Source organism: Mytilus edulis, chromosome 4 (assembly GCF_963676685.1).
Source record: "Mytilus edulis chromosome 4, xbMytEdul2.2, whole genome shotgun sequence".
Taxonomy (NCBI): Eukaryota; Metazoa; Mollusca; class Bivalvia; order Mytilida; family Mytilidae; genus Mytilus; species Mytilus edulis.
The window spans coordinates 61,217,061-61,242,465 of NC_092347.1; the positions used below are offsets into that span (position 1 = coordinate 61,217,061).

The 25,405-nt window shown below is 33.8% G+C and overlaps 1 protein-coding gene, 1 long non-coding RNA gene and 2 pseudogenes across 2 annotated transcripts; all 4 read right to left on the reverse strand.

Moving 5' to 3' along the window:
• Positions 1–241: 241 nt before the first annotated feature.
• LOC139521947 (uncharacterized) lies at positions 242–9,499 on the reverse strand. Its single transcript, XM_071315763.1, has 3 exons — positions 8,807–9,499; positions 4,330–4,430; positions 242–1,353 (listed from the first exon to the last, which is right to left on the reverse strand). Exons 1-3 carry the CDS (start codon positions 9,425–9,427, stop codon positions 1,140–1,142), a joined length of 936 nt encoding a protein of 311 aa, XP_071171864.1. The 5' UTR covers positions 9,428–9,499; the 3' UTR covers positions 242–1,139.
• Positions 9,500–14,282: 4,783 nt separating this feature from the next.
• LOC139520126 (uncharacterized) lies at positions 14,283–20,226 on the reverse strand. Its single transcript, XR_011663820.1, has 2 exons — positions 20,080–20,226; positions 14,283–18,297 (listed from the first exon to the last, which is right to left on the reverse strand). It is a non-coding gene; the product is annotated as an uncharacterized lncRNA (long non-coding RNA).
• A 559-nt stretch (positions 20,227–20,785) lies between these two features.
• Positions 20,786–22,998, reverse strand: LOC139521465 (uncharacterized; annotated as a pseudogene).
• Positions 22,706–24,774, reverse strand: LOC139521466 (uncharacterized; annotated as a pseudogene).
• Between the last annotated feature and the right edge of the window lie 631 nt (positions 24,775–25,405).

Genomic DNA, 25,405 nt, shown 5'->3' on the forward strand with positions numbered 1-25,405 from the left:
TTTATATTTTCTGGATCCGTGATCATGAAAATTTATTTTCTGTGAATTGTGATGAGACCCCCCATCAGGCCCCTCAGTAAATGGGTAAGGGCAAATTTTTATAAGAAGCTTCCCTGTTCTTTCTTCCCTCAAGTCCTAATGATCTATTTTAAGTCATATGAGAAGTACTTTGCAAAATATCCCAAGGTTATTGTACATGCACTGTAAGAATCAGTACCTTCAGATAGTTATAACAAATATATGAGAACAACATTTATTAATCGGTAGTAATTTAAAACCTGCATACATAAATGATTCAATTTAAATAGAAAATGTATACAAAAATGATATAATATGCATAATAAAAGAAACAGACCACTGCAAATTACAAAAACACAACAAATAAATGGAAGCAAGTATATACATATATAATTTCACTGATTTTACATACACTTTACAGAATGTGCATTGATTTTTAGAAAAATTTATTTAAAAAAGAAATCTTGTCTTTGAAAAGGTCAAATATAACTAATGATGCCACTTTTAATGTTGAATTTTTTGTGTGTGTTAAATTCCTGGCAATTGAGACATATAAGAAAAGAAAATGTATACAGAAAAGGATTATACGTTTAAAAGAAAAGACATCCTCTTACTAACACAAAAGTGAGATTTCCCTCAAAAAGTCATAAATTGAAACTCATTTTTACATAAAGAAAAAAAATAATTTCAAAACGATGTTAGTACTGATACACAAAATACTTACTAAAAGTTTTGCTAAAATGATAAAAAGCTTTATTTTGTACACATGAAATCCATATGTCACAAAATACTATCATGCAACTAATACACATACACACACATACATAATATATATAACAGATCAATTGTACAAATGCTATGCCATCAGCAGAGTTGTATCACACACAGTGTTGCATGTTTACATGCCCTTCATTTCAGGCCCTAAACATTAAAATAAAGGATACAAAGATATGCACAGATAAACAGATACGTTTTTACCATCAAATGTTCCATACTAACATGCTATGAACAATTGAAAATTTAAAAAAAAACCAATTATATCAAAACATTTTTTTTCACAATTCATCCTAATACATGATTTTTTTGACTCTCAAAAGACATTTACATATTTTATATAAATTTTATATACTCCTGTTTTTACTGCTAGAGTCATTTTCTCTCGATGACTCCCCTGAACAGTTGAGTAGTATACTATCCTCTAAAGAGAGGGAGGCCCATGGTGAGCCACATGGTGTAATGTCTAAATCTGAAAGTGAATCATGGACACTCGGTGTAGAATCCCAAGATGATCTGCTGATGTCATTGTATTCTGTAATTATTTCATGCGTTTTCGACCTAAAAAGATTAAAAATTCCATATTACATTTAAATAGCTAAGAATTTTACATGTTATGTTAAACTTAATTAAAGTTCCGTTGATATGCATGAAATATTTGCCACTGCACATTAAGTAAACTTCAATAAACAGTATTCCAAATGACTTCCAACTTCAACATTTATAAAATATCCTTGGACAGATACTGCCCTGCTTTAGTTTCACTTTTGTTGTAATGAGTATAAGTTAATAAATCAGTCACAACTAAATGTCAAATCATTCATCTCTGCAATGAAACTTCCAAAATATGAAGAAAAAAAATCCACACTAATATTGTGTTACATTTCCCCCCATGATTATCACTTTATGTGATCTCTTGAAAGAAAACTTTGGACATGTTTAACCCCACCATATTCTTTATATGCCTTTCCAAAGAAGGGAGCCTTTAATTTAATTGTAGTCATTTGTTGCTTTAAATAATATTTACTTGGTTTATTATTTTGAACATAAATTAGGCAGTTCATTTGCTTATTTGAATTGCTTTACATGTAATTCTATGGCCTTTATAGTTAAATATGTGGTAAAGGGTCAGCCCTTCGTTGAAGGCCATACTGTGACCAGACCTATAAACTATAAGACATTGCACCAACTGACACTGTATCAGACATTTCACTACCTGACTTTACATCAGACATTTCACCATCTGACACTATAACAGACATCTCACTACCAGACACTGCATCAGACGTCTCACAACCTGACACAACATCAGATATTTCATCACTTGCCACAACACCATACATCTCACCACCTGACACTACATAAGACACCTAACAGCCTGACACTGTATCAGACATCTCATCACCTGACACAACAGCAATTATTTCCCCACCTGACACTGCATCAGACATCTCACCACCTGAAACTGCATCAGATATCTCCCCACCTGACACTGCATCAGACATCTCCCCACCTGACACTGCATCAGATATCTCCCCACCTGACACTGCATCAGACATCTCAACACCTGACACTGCATCAGACATCTCAACACCTGACACTGCATCAGACATCTCATCAATTGACACTTTATCAGACATGTCATCACTTGACACTTAATCAGACATCTCATCACCTGACACTGCATATCAGATATCTCAACATCTGACACAACATCAGACATCTCATTACTGTACACATTTCACTACCCGACATTGCATCAGATATCTCATCACTAGAATCACTGAATCAAACATCTCAATACCTGACACTGCATAAGAATATCTTATCACTTTATACTAAATCAGACATTTTACTACCTGACACTAAATCAGACTTCTGATCATTTGACACTGCAGCAGACATCTCAGGACTTGATACTGCATTATATATATATTATCACTTGACACTACATCAGACATCTCACCACCTGACACTATTAGACATCTTATCAATTGACACTTTATCAGACATTTTACTACCTGACACTGCATCAGATATCTCATCCCCTGACACTGCATATCATATATCTCAACACCTGACACAACATCAGACATCTCATCACTGTACACATTTCACTACCTGACATTGCATCAAACATTTCATTACTTGACACTGCATCAAACGTCTGACCACCAGACACTTCATAAGATATCTTGCACTTGAAACTACATCAGACATTTCACCACCTGACACTGCATCAAACATCTCACCACCTGATACTGCATAAGTTCTCTTACACTTGACACTACATCAGACATCTCACATCACTTGGCACTAAATCAGACATTTTACTACCTGACACTGCATCAGAAATCTCATCACCTGCCACTGCATCAGATATCCTAATGCCTGACACAACATCAGCCATTTCATTACTTGACACATTTTAATACCTGACATTGCATCAGATAGCCGATCACTTAGTTTAAACTTAGTTATGTACACTACATCAGACATTTCCCCACCTGACATTGCATCAAACATCTCATCACTTGACACTTAATCAGACAACTCATTTTCTGACACTGTATGAAATATCTCATCACTTGACACTACATCAGACATTTTACTACCTGACACTGAGTTAGACATCTCATCACCTAACAATGCATCAGATATCCCAACTCATGACACAACATCAGACATCTCTTTCCTGGACATGTTTTAATATCTAACATTGCATCAGTTATCTAATCACTTGACACTGCATTATACATCTTATCACCTGACACTTCATCAGACAAACCACCACCACACAACATCGGTTATAACATCACTTCACACTAAATTATACCATACACCACCTTGCAATGCTTAGACATCTCATTACTTGATAAACAAATTAGACATCGCATCAATTGACGCTACATCCGAAGTCTTATTACTTGACACTACAACAAACATACCACCGATCACTTGACACTTTATCAAACGTCTAATCACTTGACACTGCATCAGACATTCCACCACCTGACATCATACATTTCATCACTTGACAGTATATCGGACATCATGACACGTGACACTATATCATACATTTCACTACCAGAGACCCCATCTCACATCGAATCACCTGACACTACATCAGATACTTGAGATAACATTCGACATCCTACGACTTGAGACTTCATCAGAATTTTCACTATCCGAGATAATATTGGACATCTTGTCACCTGTGACCACATCATGCAGACATCTGACAAGACCACTACAAACAACATCTCTGTTCCGATAATTTGAGATATTAACACAAATCTCACAATCTGGTCCGTAATTATGATGGTCGAATCTGATTTTAACCATCTGAATCTCTGAAATGATATTGTAATGATATGAGCCGGATAACAGCAGAAACGTAACAAGCTGAGACCACATCCGAAATATATCTCAACATATCTCTCAGTTTAAGTACCACATAAGAAAATAATTTTACTGAATTGAAACACACCTTTCGTTTTTTCATAAGTATTCAATTACAAGTCTTAACTTATTTACCTCTTTATTGGAATACATGGAGGAGACGAACTTGCAGACGCCGTTGGTGTAGTTGATCCATCTGATGAAACACATTTTCCTTGCCTCCAGATGCTGTTGTCCTAAAAAAAAAACACCAGAAATTGCACCTTTAATACAATTTGTTCTGTAAAATCGGACACTGATTAAAATAAAAGCTCAGTGTGTAATTTTTAATTCTCAGTGTGTAATTTTCAATTCTCAGTGTGTAATTCTCAATTCTCAATGTGCGTTTTGAAGTTTTTAAATCTCAGTGTGCTTTGTTGTAATTCTCAGTGTGTAAATTTTTCGAAAAATGGTTTAAACATAGTTTTGACGAGAACGGCTTGCCATACCTCAGCTGTTTAAAGAGTTACCGCAAAGAAAGTTATCGATCAAAACATATGACAAACAGAATGCGAGTTAAATTTCTCAAGATTGTAATTTAACACTGCTTTGATTGATTGAAATTTACGAACTTTACGCCATTGAACAAAAGGCGTAAAACTTTACGCAGATTTTTTGAAAAAAAAAAATACCAAACAGACAAAAATTCAGTGAGGCATTTGGTTGAATATTATTTTTCCTTAATTACGGAGTTTCATCATCTACAAATTTACGATCTACTATGTAATATTGAAAAAGGCTGAAAGTAAGCATTCCGTTACACTAAAATCTGAAACCAAGCGTTACGAATATACACCATGGATATTAGTCCAGCAGTCACATTTACATGTAGTCGTCGAATTGATCCCGATGCCTTATCCTTAGAATGGCACATAATGATAGAACAGCCCTTGCATCAGTAACTCATTTGCATATTTGTTGTTTTAGTGATCACTGACAGAAAAAAAACCACTTTCATTTTTTATGTTCAGTTGACCATTAATTGGGATTGAAACTCTAATTTCGAAATATAATATGAAAGATTATACCTTTGGGAACATGTCAACTAAGTTTCAAGTTGGTTGGACATCAACGTCACCAAAAACTACCTTGACCAAAAACTTTAACCTGCAGCGGCCACTATCATTTTCTATGTTACGTGGACCTTGGATCAAAACTCTAGTTCGACATAAAATTTAGAAAGATTATTATCATAGGGAACATAAGTATGTACAAAATTCCAAGTTGTTTTGACTTCTTCAACTTCATCAAAAACTAAACTGAAGCGGGACAGATGGCCAGACGAACGGACACACAGACTGAAAAACAAAATGTCCCTAGGATTGGCATATTAATTATTAAAAAAAAAATATCGCTAAAGCCAGGGTGTTTCTTATACGAGTTACAAACCCGTTTATTTACATTTAATAAAGGAAAATGTTATTCCATTACTAGTATATTCTCAAAACACATCCAGCTCTTTGCATTTCTTTTTTTCAAAACCAACTTTTCCCCCTGAAATCGGGGTTTCTATTTAATAAAAAATTATCTTTGTCCAAGTTGTTATTTATTTATTTATATTTATTTTTCTTTATTATTTTTTATAAAGATAATGATAAATTAGCCAGCTATTTACGATATTTTTGTGCAGCTGAACTTTTATGTGAATGCCTTTTTTACACTATAATCACTGTGTTTAGAAATGACGACGAACGAAATTGTTCCAAGTCTGCTGTTCTAAGTTTAGAGGAGGGACATCACGAGACTCTATTCTAAGTTGTATGTACATTGCTATGTTTCTACTATATTTCAAGTCATCGTTTCAAAAGTTCTAGCGTTGTCATCCGGAATTTCCGAAATCATTGATTATTATGGCAGTGTGACCATATTTACAATGAAAATAGATTTGTTATAAGCAGTGTCATAGTTTCCTTATTTGATCTTATTTGTCCTACCCAGACTTGACAATACATGAGAAATTCTGCAGATCATTTATTTCTGTCTTATATAATTAATTTGTACGGGGAATTTTGATAATCTATTCACCAATGTGACCATAGTTCCTTTTACCCACTGACTACATTTAGCGAAGATTTGATATTAGTATCTTAATTCCCCGAAACCGCTATACAGAATTGCACGCATTTTTTTTTAATTCTTTCTAATACTTTCCGAGCAGCAGCATGCCAAGACCCCTAGCCAGGTGTCCCACACAAGTTGAAAGTATTATTTTTAGCTAAGATATTCTGTGTTTTCTATCCAGTTGGATTGTTGACTTTTTTTTACAAATATTTCACGTTTGTTATTCTTTTTTTCATTTTATTTAGTTTATTACTTAAAAAAATGTCCGAAAAGAGTCAGAATGCAGGATTTTGCACCATTTATCCCAAAAAATTTCGGGGCCTTTAACGGCCGCGAACCCCTGCCGAGTGACCGCCTCTACGAGGCGGGATGACTCGCTTCGCGAATCTTTTTCCGGCCGTACCAATATAAATTTGGGTGCTACGCCTCTGGTGACCACTTATTAATAAAACTGCAGAAAGAAATACCTTTTATCCGTAAAATGCGGGACAATTGAACATATAATTGCATTATTATATTGCTCTGGATACTCTTGATCATAAACATTTTTTGCCAATTTTCGTAAAATTTCACGGAGAGTCATTCAAAAAACTTTATTCACATTCGGAACCTAAAAATTGACGCCGACGACGCTATTTCTCGCTTTTGCGACATAAATCACAGGCTCGACAAAAATGCAAACCGCATATCGAATCTCAGCAGATCATAAATTACTTTGAATAATAAGAAAAGTACGCAGAATTCACAGTAGATTTAGACTTTTACAGAAATTTGGAACAAATATATAATATGATCTACTTGATTAAAGTAAAGTTAGTCCCTTTTTAATTATAATTACAATCCATTGAAGAAAGAAGCACAAGGCTGATGAGCAATCAGATTTTTCTTATTCTACTATTATTTTTTTCGATTTTCAAAATCCAAGTGTACGCCCGGGCGTTTTGACGTAAACGTAGCTATGCGCATGCGTTAGGAAACGTGTGAAAAGTTCATTGTACACTTATTTTATGTTTTTTAGCCTAAAAAAGGTCCCAAATATTTTTCGCCTCGCTCCGCTCGGCTTAATTTATAATTTACTTCGCCCCCCTTTCAAAAATCCAGGATCCGCCCCTGAATGTTTAACAACCAATGCGATGAATGTTTGTTATGTGGCCTGTTGCGAGGCAATATTTCTGTCCATATGCAGCACGCCATTATTTTGCTGTTGCAATCTCAATACTTTATGATCAATGCAGTTGCAATCTTAATGCATTATGATCGATGCAGTTGCATTCCAATGCTTTATGATTAAGTCTTTTTAATTTCGTAGACTGCTCAGAATTAAGCGGAATTGGAGTGTTTTGATAAGTCACAACATTATCATATTTATTGTGCAGTAGGACAAACTTTTTTTGTCTTTCAAAGAATGACATAAATCAAAGAAAAACGTATTCAAATGCAGAAAAAGAAAAAGGGAAATACGAAAATTCATTTCACTATCCTGTAACACCAGTACTCCCGCCCCCTTACCCCATTCTCCCATTCCACAACCTCCGTTATGGAATATCTGCTGTGTTACTCTTGACCATGGATAGGTTAGACATGTCGATCTCGCTTTTGTTCTTTCCTAATTTATATTTTGGAACAGAAACTGTCTCGAAACACCCGAATTCACTCAGGATTTTGGTCGGACTTGTGTTGGTTAAAATTTGATCTTTCAATAGAGCAGTGTTTTGTGGACTGTTGTTTGTCTTTTCTTCATTTTTTAGTTTGGCCATGGTGTTATGAAAACAAGAAAATGTGAAATGATTGCAATGAGAAAACTTTCCATAACGGAGACTAAATGACAAGAAATTAACCGCTATAAGTCAACGTCACGACATGGTCTTCAACAATGAGCAAAACCCGTACCGCAATGGCAGATATAAAAGGTCCCAAAATGACAAATGTAAAAGATATACATGCATGTAGAAAATGCTGAACGAAAAAAAAATCTGATGTATGTAGCAACAAACGAAAACCACTGAATTACAGCCCCCTGACTTAGGACTTGTCTGTACTTCTTTTACTAGTTGTTTGAATCCCCCATCGATATTTTCTCCTCCTTTTTAAAGATAGTAAAAGTTATAAACAAAAATGTAACTTGTATATGCAGTGTATAAAGTAGTAGTGGATTCAAGTGGCCGAGGAGTTGGCGTAGAAGTCTATCCCCCTTTGATTAAAAAATATATTTTTTTGCATGGACCGTTCATAAATATTTTCTTCTCGCTCCACTCCGCAGTTTATACACCGTTTTATTGAGTTAAGGTACCCTTTTAACAAAAATCATGGATACGCTCCTGTACTCTTATTAGGAGGTGAAATTGAGAATGGAAACGAGGACTGTGACAAGAGACAACAAACCGACCCGTTAAAGAACAGAAAACACCAATAGGTCTTCGAAGTCCGATTCCAAAGTTAAATAAGTTAACCGTCAGAAAAAAACTTAGAAAAAATGACATCGATGTATATATTAAATTAACAAAGTAAATACCTCACTATTCCATGCTAAGTTAGTAATGGTATTGGTGCCTGTATATTCGGCATCTGAAAAGTTAGAACCACCGCCATTACTATCACCATTTGTACTAGGACAAGACGAAATTTCTGATTGTGGAACCGTTCTGAAACTATGACTCATTTGTATAAAATGTCTTAGTTTATATTCCACCGAATCATTGAAGCGGACAATTTGTTGTTTTCCATTTGACGGAGATACCAGTCTTCGTTTATTTTTACGCCTGAACATCTCCGGACCATGAGCATTTTCTTCTACGTTTCGTATACAACTTTTGATTGGTTTAGTCAGCGTATCTTTTGGATAATCCATCTCCAGAAATGACTTTAAAAATGATACAGACTTGCGATTGTTTGTCCCATTACAGCTGTCGTCTGAATCATTTCGTTCAACGATTGCTTCAAATGGTTTTCCTGTAGTGTCTAAACCTTCGTCTGGCTCATTTTTGTTAGTTGACTTGTGAAGCCATTTACGAGAATCTTTTTTGAATCGTCTACCATTGGATATGATTGGATACTTTTCACATGGCAATTCCTCACTTTTTTCTTCTTTTATTGTTTTACATCCAATATTATCAAGATTCGAGAATTTAAACATTAATTACCGCTCTGCATCTTTACCAGAAACTGAGTGTAACGTTACGTTCAGAATGGCTTGCGTTGTCAATGCGACGGAAACGTCATAGATATTATCTTCCTTATGGTTTTTTGATTCTGTGATTAGTAAATCCGTTTTTATATTTTATACCAAGACCAAATATGTCAGGATTAGGATTAGGAGTTGGTTTTTTTTCTGAGACAAATGCTGTGTTATTTGATTATCTTGTATTTTGTTTTTATATTAACTAGAAAATACCCGCGAAATATACTTTGGTTCATAATTTAAAGATATATAGTTTTGGTGTAAGCCGATATTAAGAGCTTAAATCTGTTTGAAGCGTGTCACAGACGACATACCACCACTCAATATGACACCAAAAGAATAGTCTTTCCGATAGAAACTATTGGCGTTTGTTATCTAATCATAGGATATGTCATTGTTATACTCTGCATGTATTAATCGCTCCATCCTTTTCATGTTGAATTGCTGCAGTTCAAAGCTCTTGACGTGTAATATCCCAAAGTGTTTCAGTGTAAGGTTAATCTGCATCTGACTTCAGGTGTTTTCGTGCTCAGAACAACCCCCATATATGAGTGGGATGAAAATTTAATGCAGTACTGTTGATTCTTTATTTTCGTGGGTATCAATTTTCGTGGAATGCTGAAAACTAATAACCCCCTCTTTTTTTTAACGATCAATGTATTTGAATTGGGACATGTAATGACCCCCTCCCCTTGTTTTTGTCCTGGGTAAGGAACCCCCTTTTTAAAATGGCTGGATCCGCCCCTGCCCGTTTGTTATAAGTACAGCTGAACCTCTTCACCAAATCTTTGTATCTATAAGATAATTTAGTAAAGGTTTTCAGTAATTTGTGCTAAGGCTTATATACGTTCATTGAAATCGATTTCGTCACTACAGACATAGGCATAGCGAACGAGTTACGTAGGATATATAAACACTGTGAATTTGGACCAATGGAACATAATAATAACCGTAAAAGAAAAACAATTATAACAATAGAGAATAAACAATCGTTCTTTTTGTCGTTCCTGTAAATTTTTGTTGAGTACACATGTATTCTTTTTTTTAAATTCGGATAAAGGTAGATTAATCTTAGACGGTTTCTGTCAAAACTTGAGTTACAACTTGTAAGACATTCGACGATTTTGAGTTACCATAGTGTATGCACAGTTGGTTGACTTCTTAAATAAATGCCTAGTATGATTACTTCAACGGTATCGTAGGTGTAGTTGATGTTTACCAACTATTCTCTTTTAATCTACACAGGAGTGATGGTGTTCAATGTTGACTGCTGTACCACTATTTTTGACATTTCCCCCTATTATGTCTATGTTTGTTCACACATCGTTGTCAATATAATGGAATCTTATTCGACTGTCATACAATCAGTGTGAGGTTTAGCTGGCTATAAAATTAGGTTTTACAAACCATTTTCTACAGAATCGAAAAATATATTCAGGTTCATCTTAACTTTGTTTGAAATAAGGGTTGGTTTCACAACATAAATTTTAACATAAAATGGTAGCAAACGCCTTAAATTTATTACTTTAGGATGTTTTATTAATGGTGAACAAAAAGATCAAATACGCTACACAGAGGAACAAGTGATCAGTAAGCTTTAATTTCTTATTGACAACAAATTTGTAGAACTTGGAGGTAGACTTGTTCAACAAATTGTCGACATCCCTATGGGAACGAACTGTGGGCGTCTCTTTGCCGACCTTTGCTTATTTTCATATAAATCGAAGTTACTTCAGCCACTTGTCAAAAACAAGAAGTAGAAAGAAGCCAGGTTATTTAATTTCGCATTCAGATACTAGTATATTGATGTTCTTTCCATTAACAATCCGAACTATTCTGATTGGGTTCCATTAATATATCCGCCAGAACTAGAAAGCAAAGAAACATCAGACACGGTTTTCCTCCGCCTCATTTTTAGACTTATACCTCGAATCAAGTTGACATACACAGTCATCTCAGTACCAGAATATATGACAAACGAGGCGAGTTTAATGTTGAAATTACAATGTATCAATTTCACCTACCTTAGTAACAATATACCAACTAAGTTACTTCATCTGCATATGGGATATACATTTCCCCAACTTATTTGGTATTCAAGAGTTTGCAGCTCCTACTCTGACTTTGTAAAACGTCACCAGTGTCTGAGCAGAGAGCTGATGAATCAGGGGAATGTCAAAGAACGTCGCATGTTTTCTAAAATAAACCTGGTGCTCTGCAGGGCGCAGCTTTATACGACCGCAGAGGTCCAACCCTGAACAGTTGAGGTAAGTATGGGCACAACATTCAAGCTTGATACAGCTCTAAATTTGGATCAAGATCAAATTTTTGACATTATATAGATTTCTGACACAAAACAATTGTAAAGATTTGACAAATCTATTGCGCAATACTGTGCAATAAAAGATTTATTCTTGAAAATTTTCAAAAATTTTAAATTTGAGAAATTTTGAGAAAAAAATATGAACCCTTTAAAAAAATTGGACCCCCCCCCCCCCCCTCCAAAAAAAAAACAAAACAAAAGCAACAAACAAAACCCAACACTTTTTGATTTCACCCTTGGAGCAATTACCCCAAAACTCGATCCCAGCCTTTCCCTTGTAGTATATGGAACCTTATAGTACAATTTCAGAGATATAAAAACACTTACACACAAGTTATTGTCCGAAAACTAGAAATATGCATGTTTTTTGCCCTTTTTTTTTGGCCCCTAATTCCTGCACGAATGGGGCAGTAACCCCCAAACTCAATCCGAGCCTTCCTTTTGTGATTTGGAACTTGGTGATACAATGGCAGAGAAATCCATACTTACACACAAGTTATTGTAAAGAAATGCTTATTTTTAGCCCCTTTTGGGCCCTGAACCCCAAAACAGTTTACACCATAACCCCAAAAATTAATCCAAACCTGCTACTTGTGGTAATAAACATTATGGTACAATTTCAGAGCAATTGAAATACTCACACAAGAGTTATTACCCTGAAAGTAGAAAAATGCTTGTTTTGGCCCCTTTTGTGTCCCTTATTCCTAAACAGTAGGAACCATCATTCCCAAAATTAATCCCAATCTTCCTTTTGGGGTATTGAACCTTCTTATTAAATTTCAAAGAGATCCATTCACATAAACTAAAGTTATTGTCCGGACACCAAATGTGTTTTCGGACAACGCAAAGGCAGACACAGACGACGACAACGCAGACAACATCATACCATTATATGACCCCAAAATTTTTTGGCTGTCATATAAACATCATCGGAAGGTACCAAGACCATGTGGATAAATATTTCGTATCAACTTCACAAATAATACACGATTGTATTGAAGTATAGATTCTGGGTACTGACGTTGTTTATCATTTTTATAACGTGTTATAGTATTCTTTTATTTGTCTTTATGAATATTACTTTTACAGTTAAGTCGGCCTCATATCTTGACGTACATCTAGAAATTGACAATGAGGGTTGGTTGAAAACAAAATTTGATGACAAAAGAGATGAGTTCAGCTTTCCAATTGTAAACTTTCCATTTCTAAGTAGAAACATTCCAGCAACACCTGCATACAGGGTATATATCTCCCAATTGATACGATATTCCCATGCTTGTATTTCCTATCATGATTTTCTTGATAGAGTGTTGCTGCTCACAAGGAAGCTATTAAACCAAGAGTTCCAAGTGGTGAAGTTGAAATCATCCCTTTGTAAATTTTACGGATGCCATCACGAGTTGGTTGACCACTATGGAATAATCGTTTCACAGATGATATTGGATATATTCCCATAAATCATCTGTGTCATACCATCAACCACAGAAGTATCTTTCCTCTTTAGTTACCAACCAGGCTAAATTCAATGGGTATTGTTAAGCTGACTATGTGGTATGAGATTTGCTCATTGTTGAAGGTTGTACCCTTGTTAATAATCTATGTAATTTGGTCTCTTGTGGAGTGTTATCTCATTGGCAATCATTCCTCATCTTCTGTTTTTTTTATATCAAATAAAATATGAGTTAGGTTTTCTAAAATGAACTTTATTTACCAATAAATGCATTATGATACAAAATACCCAAAGGAAACTAGACACAATCTGCTTCATCAGGGGTGTATAAATATAAAAAAAATATTGTCACAGCAAATATTTTTTTGTCACTGTTGTACATTATTTTGACAATTAAAAGGAGGGGAAAATATTCAAAATAACTGACAGTACTGTGGATTCTTCATATTTTCCAGGTATATTATGAAGAATCCACAGTACTGTCAGTTAATTTGAATAGACCTGTTTTTTTATGAAGATCATTTCTGGTTTGAGATATTTGTATTACCAGCATTTTTTTGTTATCATTTAATAGTGTCTATCAAAATATATCTTAACATGAACTCCATACGTTAATACAACCTTAAAAATATTTGCACAACTCCAAAAATATATAAATCTTCAGTTGGACTGTTACATTCAAAATGAGGCATTTAAAAGAAATGACAATTCTTTATAATATAAGGAAAACTGTGGTAAAAAGTACAATATTAAAAAATAGTTAAAAATAAATTAATCAAAATCATTTTTGAGGTGTACTGAACTTATTTACTGGGTAATCAAAATAAACTAAATATCTAGATCTGTGCAAAAATTATTACATCACCAAGGAAATAGTTAATTGAATTAAATTCCTAATTTAACCCCAAATTGTATACATTGTATCTATATAAATTTTAACTTGCATTTACTACACATTCTATTTATTCATTTTTACATCAAAGTTGTTATCTCCCCTTCCTTTTAACCATTGTGTTAATGTTGACTTCTCTTTAAAAAAAAAAAGGGGGAATCTTTGGCTAAGTGGTCTAAGTAGTTCAACTACTGTAATCACTAGCCAGTCAACACTGAGGCTGTGAGTTTGAACCCAGGTGTACTGAAGACCAATCTTAATTGACTAGGATTGTCAGTTTTCCTATCGAAGGTTGGTGGTTTTCTACGAGCACTCCGGCTTTCTCCACCAATAAAAACTGGCCGCCATGAAATAGCCCAAAAGCAGTGCTTAAAACACAGACAATTATAAATTGAATCATAAAAGTGGTGCAAATACATTTTTTCAATTCTTTTTTTCATAGGAAGGAAATAACAAGTACAAAGTTATTACTTTATTATCTGTCTTATTCATCAGAAAATGTGCAACAGTGAGCTTCATCTACAACTTTAACCCTCATTTGAAAGACTTTTCCTAAACTTTCAAATAATCTTAAGTATCTTTCAACATTTTTACCATTTTTATGCCCCATTTATGGGCATTATGCCTTCTGGTCTGTGCGTCCATCTGTCCCAGTACAGGTTAAAGTTTTTTGCCAAGAGAGTTCTTAAAAGTTAAAGTTCAATCAACTTGAAACTTAGTACACATGTTCCCTATGATATGATCTTTCCAATTTTTTTATGCCAAATCATAGAGTTTTGACCCCTATTCTACAGTCCACTGAACATAGAAAATGATAGTGCGATTGGGGCATCCTTATTCTATGGATACATTCTTGTTTAAATTTCTGAAGGTTCTACAATTGCAGAATGGATTTAAACTATTCTAATTTGATTACTGGTATTAAAGGACAGGATGATTCAGCTAACTTGAACATAGATTTAAGGTGGCTCGGCCCTTTAACAGTGCGCATATTTTAACGCGTTTCTTACGACGAGTGCCTTGGAAATGGTCGCTTTTAGGGGTCTTCTAAAAAACAGCTTTGACGACATTGGAACGAGGGCGTGTATGAGAGCACCCTTTACGATGTAAACAAGCGATGCAAAATATTTTACAAAACGGGAAATATGTACAGTCAGAAATTCAGAGTGCTTTCTTTATTTTTTTAAAGGACAGAAATATACATGATTTGAGCATAACATTAAAAAAAATATATATAAATATTAACATGTACGACCTCGACAGTATCTGGTGCGTTCGATCCCAAAAACACATTCTCATCATACATGTTTGCCCCTTGAGTCCGTTCGCACCCTTTTTTTCATTAAAATATTATCTCAAATGAAGTCTTTAAGATTTATATGTGAAAATATTATGCCAATGAAGCAATGTTTAACCATAAACAAAGGATAGAGATTTAAACAACTGCATGTCATTGTACGGCTTTCAAAAACAAGTAAAACCCGTAGAGTATGCCTTTCCTCCATTGAATTTTTATTTTGCATACTTGATTCGCATAAGATTTTTCAATAAAATCCTGAAAATATGCTTTAAAGTATTAATGCATTGCGAAAAACAAATATTTCATCAAATAAATTTAAGTCAGATATTCCTATCATATTCCTTATCATATTGGATACAAATTTTATTAATTCTACTGCATACACTTTGTAGTCAAAGCGTTTCAACAGAGATAATACACAGGTGTCAAAAGGTGTTATTATGGAGGAAAGGGTTAAAGGCACCGGGGTTTATTTTCAAGCTATCCGTTTGAAGTACCAATGCTATACAGTCTGAAGTGTCTGAGAAGTGGACCTACATGCAAAAAATTAAGGCACTCGGGTTTAAGAATGGACAAGAATAAATCTATCTAGACTTTTAACTATGTGGACAAAGCATAAAGAATCTACAAATGAATCACAATTGATATAGGAAGATTTGGTATGAGTGCCAATGAGACAACTCTCCATCCAAATAACAATTTATAAAAGTAAACCATTATAGGTCAAGGTACGGCCTTCAACACGGAGCCTTGGGTCACACCTAACAACAAGCTATAAAGGGCCCCAAAATTACTAGTGAAATACCATGTGATTCAAACGGGAAAACCAACAGTCTAATCTATATAAAAATAATAAAAAACTAGAGGCTCTCAAGAGCCTGTATTGCTCACCTGACTCTACTTGGGTTTTTGAAATCATATAAAAAAGGTAAAATTTGGCTACAAAGTAACAACATTTGGCCATCACCTCATTAGGAAAGGAACATTTATGCTATGTTTGATTTCATTCAATTAAGTGGTTCTCTAGAAGAATACTTTCGTATGCATTTCCCATAGGGTCCTATGTTAAACTAAGTCCCCCGCTGGCGGCCATCTTGGATGATGGATCGGCTACAAAGTAACAACTCTTGGTCAACACCTCATAAGGAACATTCATGCCATGTTTGGTTTCATTCCATATAGTGGTTCTCTAAAAGAAGTCATTTGTATGCATTTCCCATAGGGTCCTATGTTAAACTAAGTCCCCCGCTGGCGGCCATCTTGGATGATGGATCGGTTACAAAGTAACAACTCTTGGTCAACACCTCATAAGGAACATTCATGCCATGTTTGGTTTCATTCCATTCAGTGGTTCTCTAAAAGAAGTCATTTGTATGCATTTCCCATAGGGTCCTATGTTAAACTAAGTCCCCCGCTGGCGGCCATCTTGGATGATGGATCGGCTACAAAGTAACAACCCTTGGTCAGCACCTCATAAGGAACATTTATGCCATGTTTGGTTTTATTCCATTCAATGGTTCTCTAGAAGAAGTTCAAAATGTAAAAAGTTAATGCTGACGATGATGACGGACGCTAAGTAATGAGAAAAGCTCACTTGGCCCTACAGGGCAGGTGAGTTAAAAAACGAGAAACACGTATAAACTACATAAACAAACGACAACTACTGTACATCAGATTTCTGACTTAGGAAGCACTTATTATATTGAATAATTGAAAGAATGTCCCTAGAGGCCAAGAGTTAATTGAATTAAAAACATGAATAGGTCTATGTTATTTAGATTAAACAAGGTAAAGGTACATGTAGTTACAATATTTACTCAGCATGTAAAAAGTATATTGGTTATCTACATTTTGAAATTGTTACCAACATGTTCACATTTTCCTACACATTATTCCCATCAATATGCTCATAAAGGTGTAGTTTCAACAACCTAATTTTAGGTCACAATGACCTATTTTACATTGATGCTGAGAACCTACAATAATGCATATATATACCTGTATTCAATTTTACATGACCCTTGTACATTTAATTGCCGAAATAATAATATGATAATACTTGAGGTCACCCCTATATAATCACAAGTTTTGACTATTTTGTCCCAAATGTCAAGTCTTCCTCATAAAAAATACAAAAATTGTTGAGGGGGTTGAACTAAAAATATTCAATCCCTTTCAAAACTTGAAGAAGTTGTTCATTAATTCAGGATTTCCTGTCTAATGGTATAGATTTTTCGTTTCACCTCCTTGCTTGTAGATCATCCTCTAGGTGTTTGTTTTGTTTACACATTCTAGAAAAGAAACTTGTTACTTGCTATACAGACAATATCTCATCATAACTTCCTTGTGCCATCAGAATTTTTGACATGTAGCATATTCTCTGAAACATCAAAGGGATCTTCCTTTCTCCCCGTTTTGAGACCTTTGTCAAATTTTTCAGTTAAGTAGTCTTTTTGGTTTTTGTTAAAGCGCTTGGGCTTTCTTTCTGTCTTGAGGGCCCAACCAAGTGTCCAGCTATTCTCTGACATTTCCATCTGTTTGCTTTCAGCAGAAAAATTTAACTCACCTCTCAGAAAGGAAGACTCTGATAGTTTTTCATAATACTTTTTCTTTGTGATGTCAGAATTCAAACCAGAATTAAATTCAATTTCAATTTGACATTTGCCAACAAACTGGTGGTTCAGAAGCTCCCTTTCAGTGGAAAACTCGTCATATGTGCATTGTATTACCAAATTTTCTGTGTCTGATTTTGTATTTCTTTTTAAGGCAACTGGTGAAATGTGTTATCATCAGGTTCCTCGCATACTGTGATATTATCTGATCTTGATTGCTGGATTCTGATCATTCTTTATCAACAAGCCTGAAAAAAGGAACATACATGCACATTCATGTAACAGTTAAGTTTGCATGAGGACAAGAAACTAACCAAAATAAATTAAAACTATGGGACGAATAAGTTGTGTTTTAACATATGGATAAATCAAGGCAAGACAAGAAAACCAAAGTTATACACGGCCTGATCAGGTTGACCAGTATGTACATTAACTCAGGATCTGAAATATCAAAAATGCTCATTTAGAAAAGAGGAATTGATGTTTAAATAATAATGTGTATAAATTTTTTTTCAATTTAGTCAAAGGAAACTTGAGTTATCATACAACATAGGTCAAACTACACATATATAAGAGCACACATTTTTCAAGTCAATGTAATCCTGATGCTGACAAAGTACCATATAAGCTCAGTATTATATTTTGAGTTTGAGATGCGATTAAGGCTGTAAACAGCCAATTGATACTTATGGTTGTGAAAATTGGGGTGTTATTAACATTACTCCTAAAAGGAAAAATGTATCCCTTTATGACATATTTAAAGATTAGGAGTTTGAGAAGCTCAATTTAAAATTTTGTAAGTATATTATTGGCGTTACAAAGATGTGCACAAATGTAGCAGTCCTGTCAGAACTGGGTAGATATCCTCTTTATATAAATTTGCTAACACATATGTTTATGTATTGGCATAGACTACAGAATTTTCCATCTGATTTATTGAAAAGTGCTTATGCTGAGTTAAAAATGAATGAGAGTAAAGCTCAAACTAGCTCCAATAGTTCATGGCTCTCTAATATCATTTTCTACAGAGAAAAATTGGGTATTGAGATCATTTTCATGTTGACTTTAAAACAGCTTGATATTTAGTTAATGTTTATTTCTTGAATTCTCTTGAGTTTATAACTATTGACCTAAATATATGTAAAAATTTAGGCAAAAATAAATTAAAAAATTTACTGAAAAAAGAGCTCAAATTAAATTTTCAAAATGATTGGGAGAAAATGCATGATTTTTATTTACAGAATCAAGGCAAATTGGACACTTATTTTTCATTCAAAAGGTCATTTGACTATGGAAATTATTTAGATTTAAAGCATCCACAAAAACATTTGTTAACAAAATACAGACTCAGCAATCACTGTTTAAGAATAGAAACTGGCCGACATGAATGAATTACTAATGTATGTGGTAAATATGAAATATTATCTCGACATGAGAGGATATATTTATATTGTAATTCAAATTGTATTGAAAATGAAATGCAATTTCTTCTGGAATGCCCTCTTTAAAATAACCTCAGAAGAGATATGACTGAGTATATAAAAAAATACCCCAGTTTAGATAATTTAAACAGAAAAGATCTTTTTTGATAAATCATGATTAATGAAGATAGCATTTTTTTTTATCTATTTTATGTGCATACCTCAATAAAGGCCTGCAACTTACAAAATCATAAAATTAGTTAACTTAGATACTCTAATAGAAATCAAAATTATCTCCCCTTGACCACTAACCCTTTCCTCATGCATTTGAATTATTATTTTATGTTTCTTTAATCACTCTGTAATGTTTATGTCATGTTGTCATTAATGTTATGCTCTTAATGGGCCCTTTAATTATGGAAAATAAAAATATTGTATTGTATTGTAAGGCTGATTTAACCTTATCCAAGTGTACTATTACACTTTGATGCTGACGGCTATAGATGGACAAGTATGCATGCGTAACACCCTAATACATGTCTTCATGGCATAAAATGGATTGACATTAGTTACCATGGTTACTGAAGGGAATTAATAACATGCATATACCTTCTCCAATGCCATTAGCCTCCCCTACACGTATTCCTCCTCCTTCAAAAGAGAAATTTGAGTACGAGCCAATAGCAGGAATTCTTTTGACGTGTTCCTTTTCCACAACAGTTACTCTGTACTTCACTGACTTCATCATTGTCTCTATACCCTAAAATTAAAATAAATGTTGTGACATGTATATTTTGATATGTGAAGGAAAGTAAGTAAACAGTTGCATCAATGAGTGATCAATTCTTTTCTAAAAATAATTTCACCTGATCTGTCAGAATTTAAAGTTAATCATGTATTTCTTTTTTTTTTTCTATGAGCATGAGTAATATGTCTACTTATGTTTTCTGTGTGTATTGCTTTAGTTATTTCATGTTTATTAAAATGCTTGTCTATTTTGTTTTCCTAGTTTTTGTCACTTGTCTATTGATTTTCAGCAATTACATGAAAATGATACACTCTGGTAAGATGTCTTAATTCTCAAACTCTGGCAAGCCCTTAATGTTAGAGAACTAAAGAACTTATCCTCGTCTGAGATTTCCAGTGTTAGATTCTCTATATCTTACAAGATCGAATCCTTACAGTCATATAAGTAATATGAAATGGAATTCAAACAAGCCAAAAAATAAAAAGGGGTGTCAAAACCTTATTGTTGTGAAAAAGCTTCATTTAAAAATTAAAAAATATTAGTCAAAGCAAACATAAGAAAAACACATCATATTAATTGGACAAAATTAATACCTTTTTCATTGAAGATGCATTTAGTACATAAAAAAAAAGCATTCAATACATCATTTCCCTGATTGATGTATTTGTATAGCTGATTTTAAAGTTGCTCCTGTGAGTCCTGTCGCATGGGCCTTTACCATTTTGGAATTCGCAAAAGTCATATAAGACTTTCTCATTTTTGCTTAATATGGACATCATTTCTGTGGACTTGTAACACCCAACATTGTCAGACCACAGGTGAAATTTGGCAGAGACTTTGAACTTTAAAATGCTGTCTATGACATCCAGAATAATTGCTGCTCTTGTGATATTTGGAAGTCAAAGATATGGACAAAATCTAAACTTTCAACCAAGCCATTAACTTTCTGGAATGCCATTGTGATATGCCAAGGTAAACCACACTTTCAAAACCAATCTGTTTGGTTTTGAAGATATTGTTTTGGAAGATATTTCATCGACCAGTCACTTATTAACAAGACATCATCTTCACTACTAGTGTCAAACAATACACTTTTAGCACTGTCTTGGTTTTTGCAGCGAACAAGATGATTCTTCAGATTGGTGATGCTTTGTATTGCTTGGGTACCTTTGAAATTCAGATCATTTAGTTTTTCTGTCCTTTCTGCATTTCCTTGGACGGCACATTGGACTGTCTTGAGAAGGGAGTTAGCTGATTCTTTCAACTGCACACAGGGAACACATACATACGTGTGGTTGTGTTAACATCTTTTTGAAAACTCAGGACGCAAAGGGTCACTAAGGGCATAAGTTAGGCAATGATCTTTGACTTCACAACACTCTGATAGATGAACCTAAGAGAAAAAGAAAACATAGTTTATTTATGAATGTATGTATGGTTTGACTGGTTGTGGAAAAGAAGATTAAGCCACTGCAGTCTAATTAGTGTTAACATATTTACTATGCACTTGTTTTCAAAATTTTCACATTGAGGATTGTCTTGTCATTCTTTTGAGAGTTGCCAAAAATGATAAAAAAAAACCACTTTCATCCAAATACAACCAAAAATAAACAAGAGTGAACACACATAATTATGTCGTCTGTTCTAGTGTTCATGATATAATTTATTTAGAAAGTATAAACTATAAACTAGAAGCTCTCAAGAGCCTCACAGTGTCGCTCAGCTGTATTTACTGATGCTTTGGAAATCATGTAAAATAAAGTTAAAATGAAAATTAATAGTATTAGATATTAGATATTATAATGCTATCTAAAATAATAACAAAAAAATGCAAAACTTCCCGCTGCAAGTGGATAATTTTAATAGTGTAAAAATATGCAAGTGTTAGGTAAACAGGAAGTTGTTGAGTGTTTAATCTGAAAACGCATCACACAGTATAGCTGACTTGTATAAATCCTGAAACCAAATTTCAGAAATCCTTGTATGTTCATGAGAAAAATGTGACGAAAATTTTCAACTTGATTATCATGTGTAAAATAATACAAGTGTTTGGTAAACAGGAAGTTGTCAAGTGATGAACCAAATTTCAGAAATCCTTGTATTGTAGTTCGTGAGAAAAAATGGATCTCATGTGGACCAATTTAAAAATGGGGCCTTATATTCAAAAACTTTTATACATGGTTAGATCCAGCATATTAAAGAACCCAGAGAAATCAAGAATAAAACCCAATTAAACTTGGTCAAGAAATAACCAATTTATACATATTATTGTTTTTGGCCCCTAATTCCTAAACAGTTCCGACCATAATCCCCAAAATCCATCCCAACCTTCCTTTTTGATATGGAACCTTGTGTTACTATTTCATACACATACACTCAGGTCATTATCTGTAAACTAAATAACAGTGTCAAATTGAGGCAAAATTGAGGACTTCTGAGGCCTTCTTAGTAATCATATAAAGTTAATTTCATCTACTATTCTTGCCTTAAAATCTGTTTGAGATATTGTCTGCACAGTAAAAGTAAGGATCTTGCATCTTTGCTCTGGTGTTGTCAAAACCTCTATTTGCACATAAATTTTGATAATGTTGTGAATGCTGGACTTCCTTCAGTCAAAAAGTAGTCAATTGGCCGTTTCAGAATCTAAAGCATCATGGGTAATTTCATTGTTCGTACCCCAAAGTGAAAATAACGTGACATCATTGGTTGAATTTCCATTGTTTATAACGTTTTAAACCAATCAAAACGCTTTGGTGTACGCTTTTGAAAATATTACCCATGATGCATTAGATTCTGAAACGGCCAATTCCCTCTAAATTGGTTATTACTTTTGCATCACACTGAGCAATAATTCTATACATTGTACTATCACCTGCAAGTTGTAAAAAATATTATTTTAGTGTAAACCTAGATTACAATTTTGATACCAATTACCAAAAAATGTTCAGTAGCATTTTTGGTGAAATTTCTAAGTACAAAGGGGAATAACTGTCGATAAATTAGGCTGATTTGAAATGAGATTTATATACAAGTTAGTAGTTCATATTTATGATTTTTTTTGTTTGTTTCAATTTCAATAAGTTCATATTTATGATTTTTTTGTTTGTTTCAATTTCAATAAGAGATTCAGGCATTTCACAGCAATTTGAACAGGAGACAAAAAATATATTTCACTAGTTAAATTACATATATGCAGTTGTTTTGGTAGATACAAAGTCATATGTATATATAAAACATTGTCAACCTTCAATTTTTCTATCATTCCAACATTGTTTTTCAAGGATAATCTTGAACAAATCTACTTACTGTTCGTTGTGAGCTAATGCTCTGTGTTGAAGGCCGTACTTTGACCTATGATCTTTTTAAATTTTATACATTGCGACTTATATGGAGAGTTGTCTTATTGGAATTATATCACAACTTCTTATGTATCATATATGTCATCCCCCTTAAGCATCAACCTATAGATAATCACCACAAACACTTTATTCTTACCTAATGGAAAAATTTCATTTTCTGCACAAAACAATTTGTACTGATGAATTACATCACTTCCTCCTATTGAATGCACTACATTGGACATTTCAATAACACTGCCATTTGACATCCTGACCTTACTTTCATGGTAAGGCAAATCACAAACCATGTGCTTAGATGTTATAAAATCCAAAAAGTTATCAAGCTTAATGGGATCCATTTTAATGTCTTGTGATAGATGTTGTTATTGGAAGTCCAGGTCCAACAAGTTTGCCATGGTTTTTTGCTGTTTAGAATTTACTGTAAGTCACAACTGGTAGTTTTTTATTTATCGGTTTAAAAAACAATGTCCGAGTAAGAAAAGAAAGAATTTGGCATCTGCGGCAACATGTCTCAGCACTCCTGTGTGCCTCAAGAAGAGGAACAAAAGATCCATCATGAGTAGAGTGCTAAGTGTTGGAGAGACTCTCAGTTTCAGGTTTTGATATTATAGAGCTGAGGACTTCTTCTCCAGAAAATGGAAAAATTGAGGAAACAACTTATTGAAAAACTTCAAGAAATCTTTTACAGTATCCTGACTTGGCACTTTTGACATTTCTGTCCCAATTAGGCTTTCACTCTCTAGAAGAAAATGTTGGTAGATTGGTAGCCTCAAGGAAGTGGTTAAGGTATCAGTTTTAAAGGTGTGTGTGTGTAGCTTCCAGAAGAATTCTACAAAAAAGAATTAAAAAATAATCAATAACCTACATGGGTTGCATTTTTGTTTCAAGATAATTAAATTATTTATAATCCATAAGTTTTTTTATTGGCCTATCAAGAAATGTCTGTTGGTGTGGAAGAGATAAACACAGAATGTAGAATTATTAAAAAAATATATAGAATTATTTTTGCCTATCATTTTATTGGCAGCAACCCAACGGTTAGTTGTTTTGATTCATCTGAAAATTTCAGGGCTGATAAATCTTGACCTTATGAACATTTTTACCTATTCAAATTTGCTATAAATGCTATTTTTTTTTTAGATATAAGCCAAAACCAGCAATTTTACCCATATGTTCTATTGCTGCTATGACAGCCATGTTTTTTTGACGAAACAGCAAAATAAAACACAAACTTTATTCTAGTTACCCATAGAAAAATTCAACTAATTGGTTACGATTGATTCAATAGTTTCAGAGGAAAATTTCTTTGAAATAGTTTGCCATTGGTTTTATTAACAATATCAACAACATGTCTATCTTGGCATTGAGCAAGGTCAAGTTGTTCCCTGACTGTTCAAGGCATCATTAAACAAAAACCATGTTGGAAATGTATGGATTGATAATTTAGTCTTGGATGCAAGATTTTTTTATTAGTTGTTAGAGCTTTGAACAAGCAGTCAGTTAACTGTGAGTACTCTCAGATCTGAACCTAGGGTCTTTTTGTTGTTATGATGTACAAGTACCCATCCACGTCCAATTGTATTTTTATTCATCTGATGAGTTAAGCCTTTTTCAACTTATTTTTATAGTTCTTTCTTATGTTGTACTGTTATAGATAGAATTGTCCCTGGTTAGTGGAGGGTTGGGATCCTGCTAACATGTTTAACTCTGTCACATTCTGTATGTATGTGCCTGTCCCAACTAAGGAGCCGGTAATTCAGTGGTTGTCTTTTAATGTTTATGTGTTACATATTTGTTTTTCAATCATTTTTTATTTGTACATAGATTA

What these genes read in the sequence shown, in the direction of transcription:
- LOC139521947 (XM_071315763.1), bottom strand. Translation starts at nt 9,427, where the DNA reads ATGTTTAAATTCTCGAATCTTGATAATATTGGATGTAAAACAATAAAA. An exon ending in ACTTAGCATGGAATAGTGAG is followed by an intron (nt 4,431 to 8,806) that starts GTATTTACTTTG and finishes TTTTTTTTTTAG; the next exon opens with GACAACAGCATCTGGAGGCA. An exon ending in CCATGTATTCCAATAAAGAG is followed by an intron (nt 1,354 to 4,329) that starts GTAAATAAGTTA and finishes TAATCTTTTTAG; the next exon opens with GTCGAAAACGCATGAAATAA.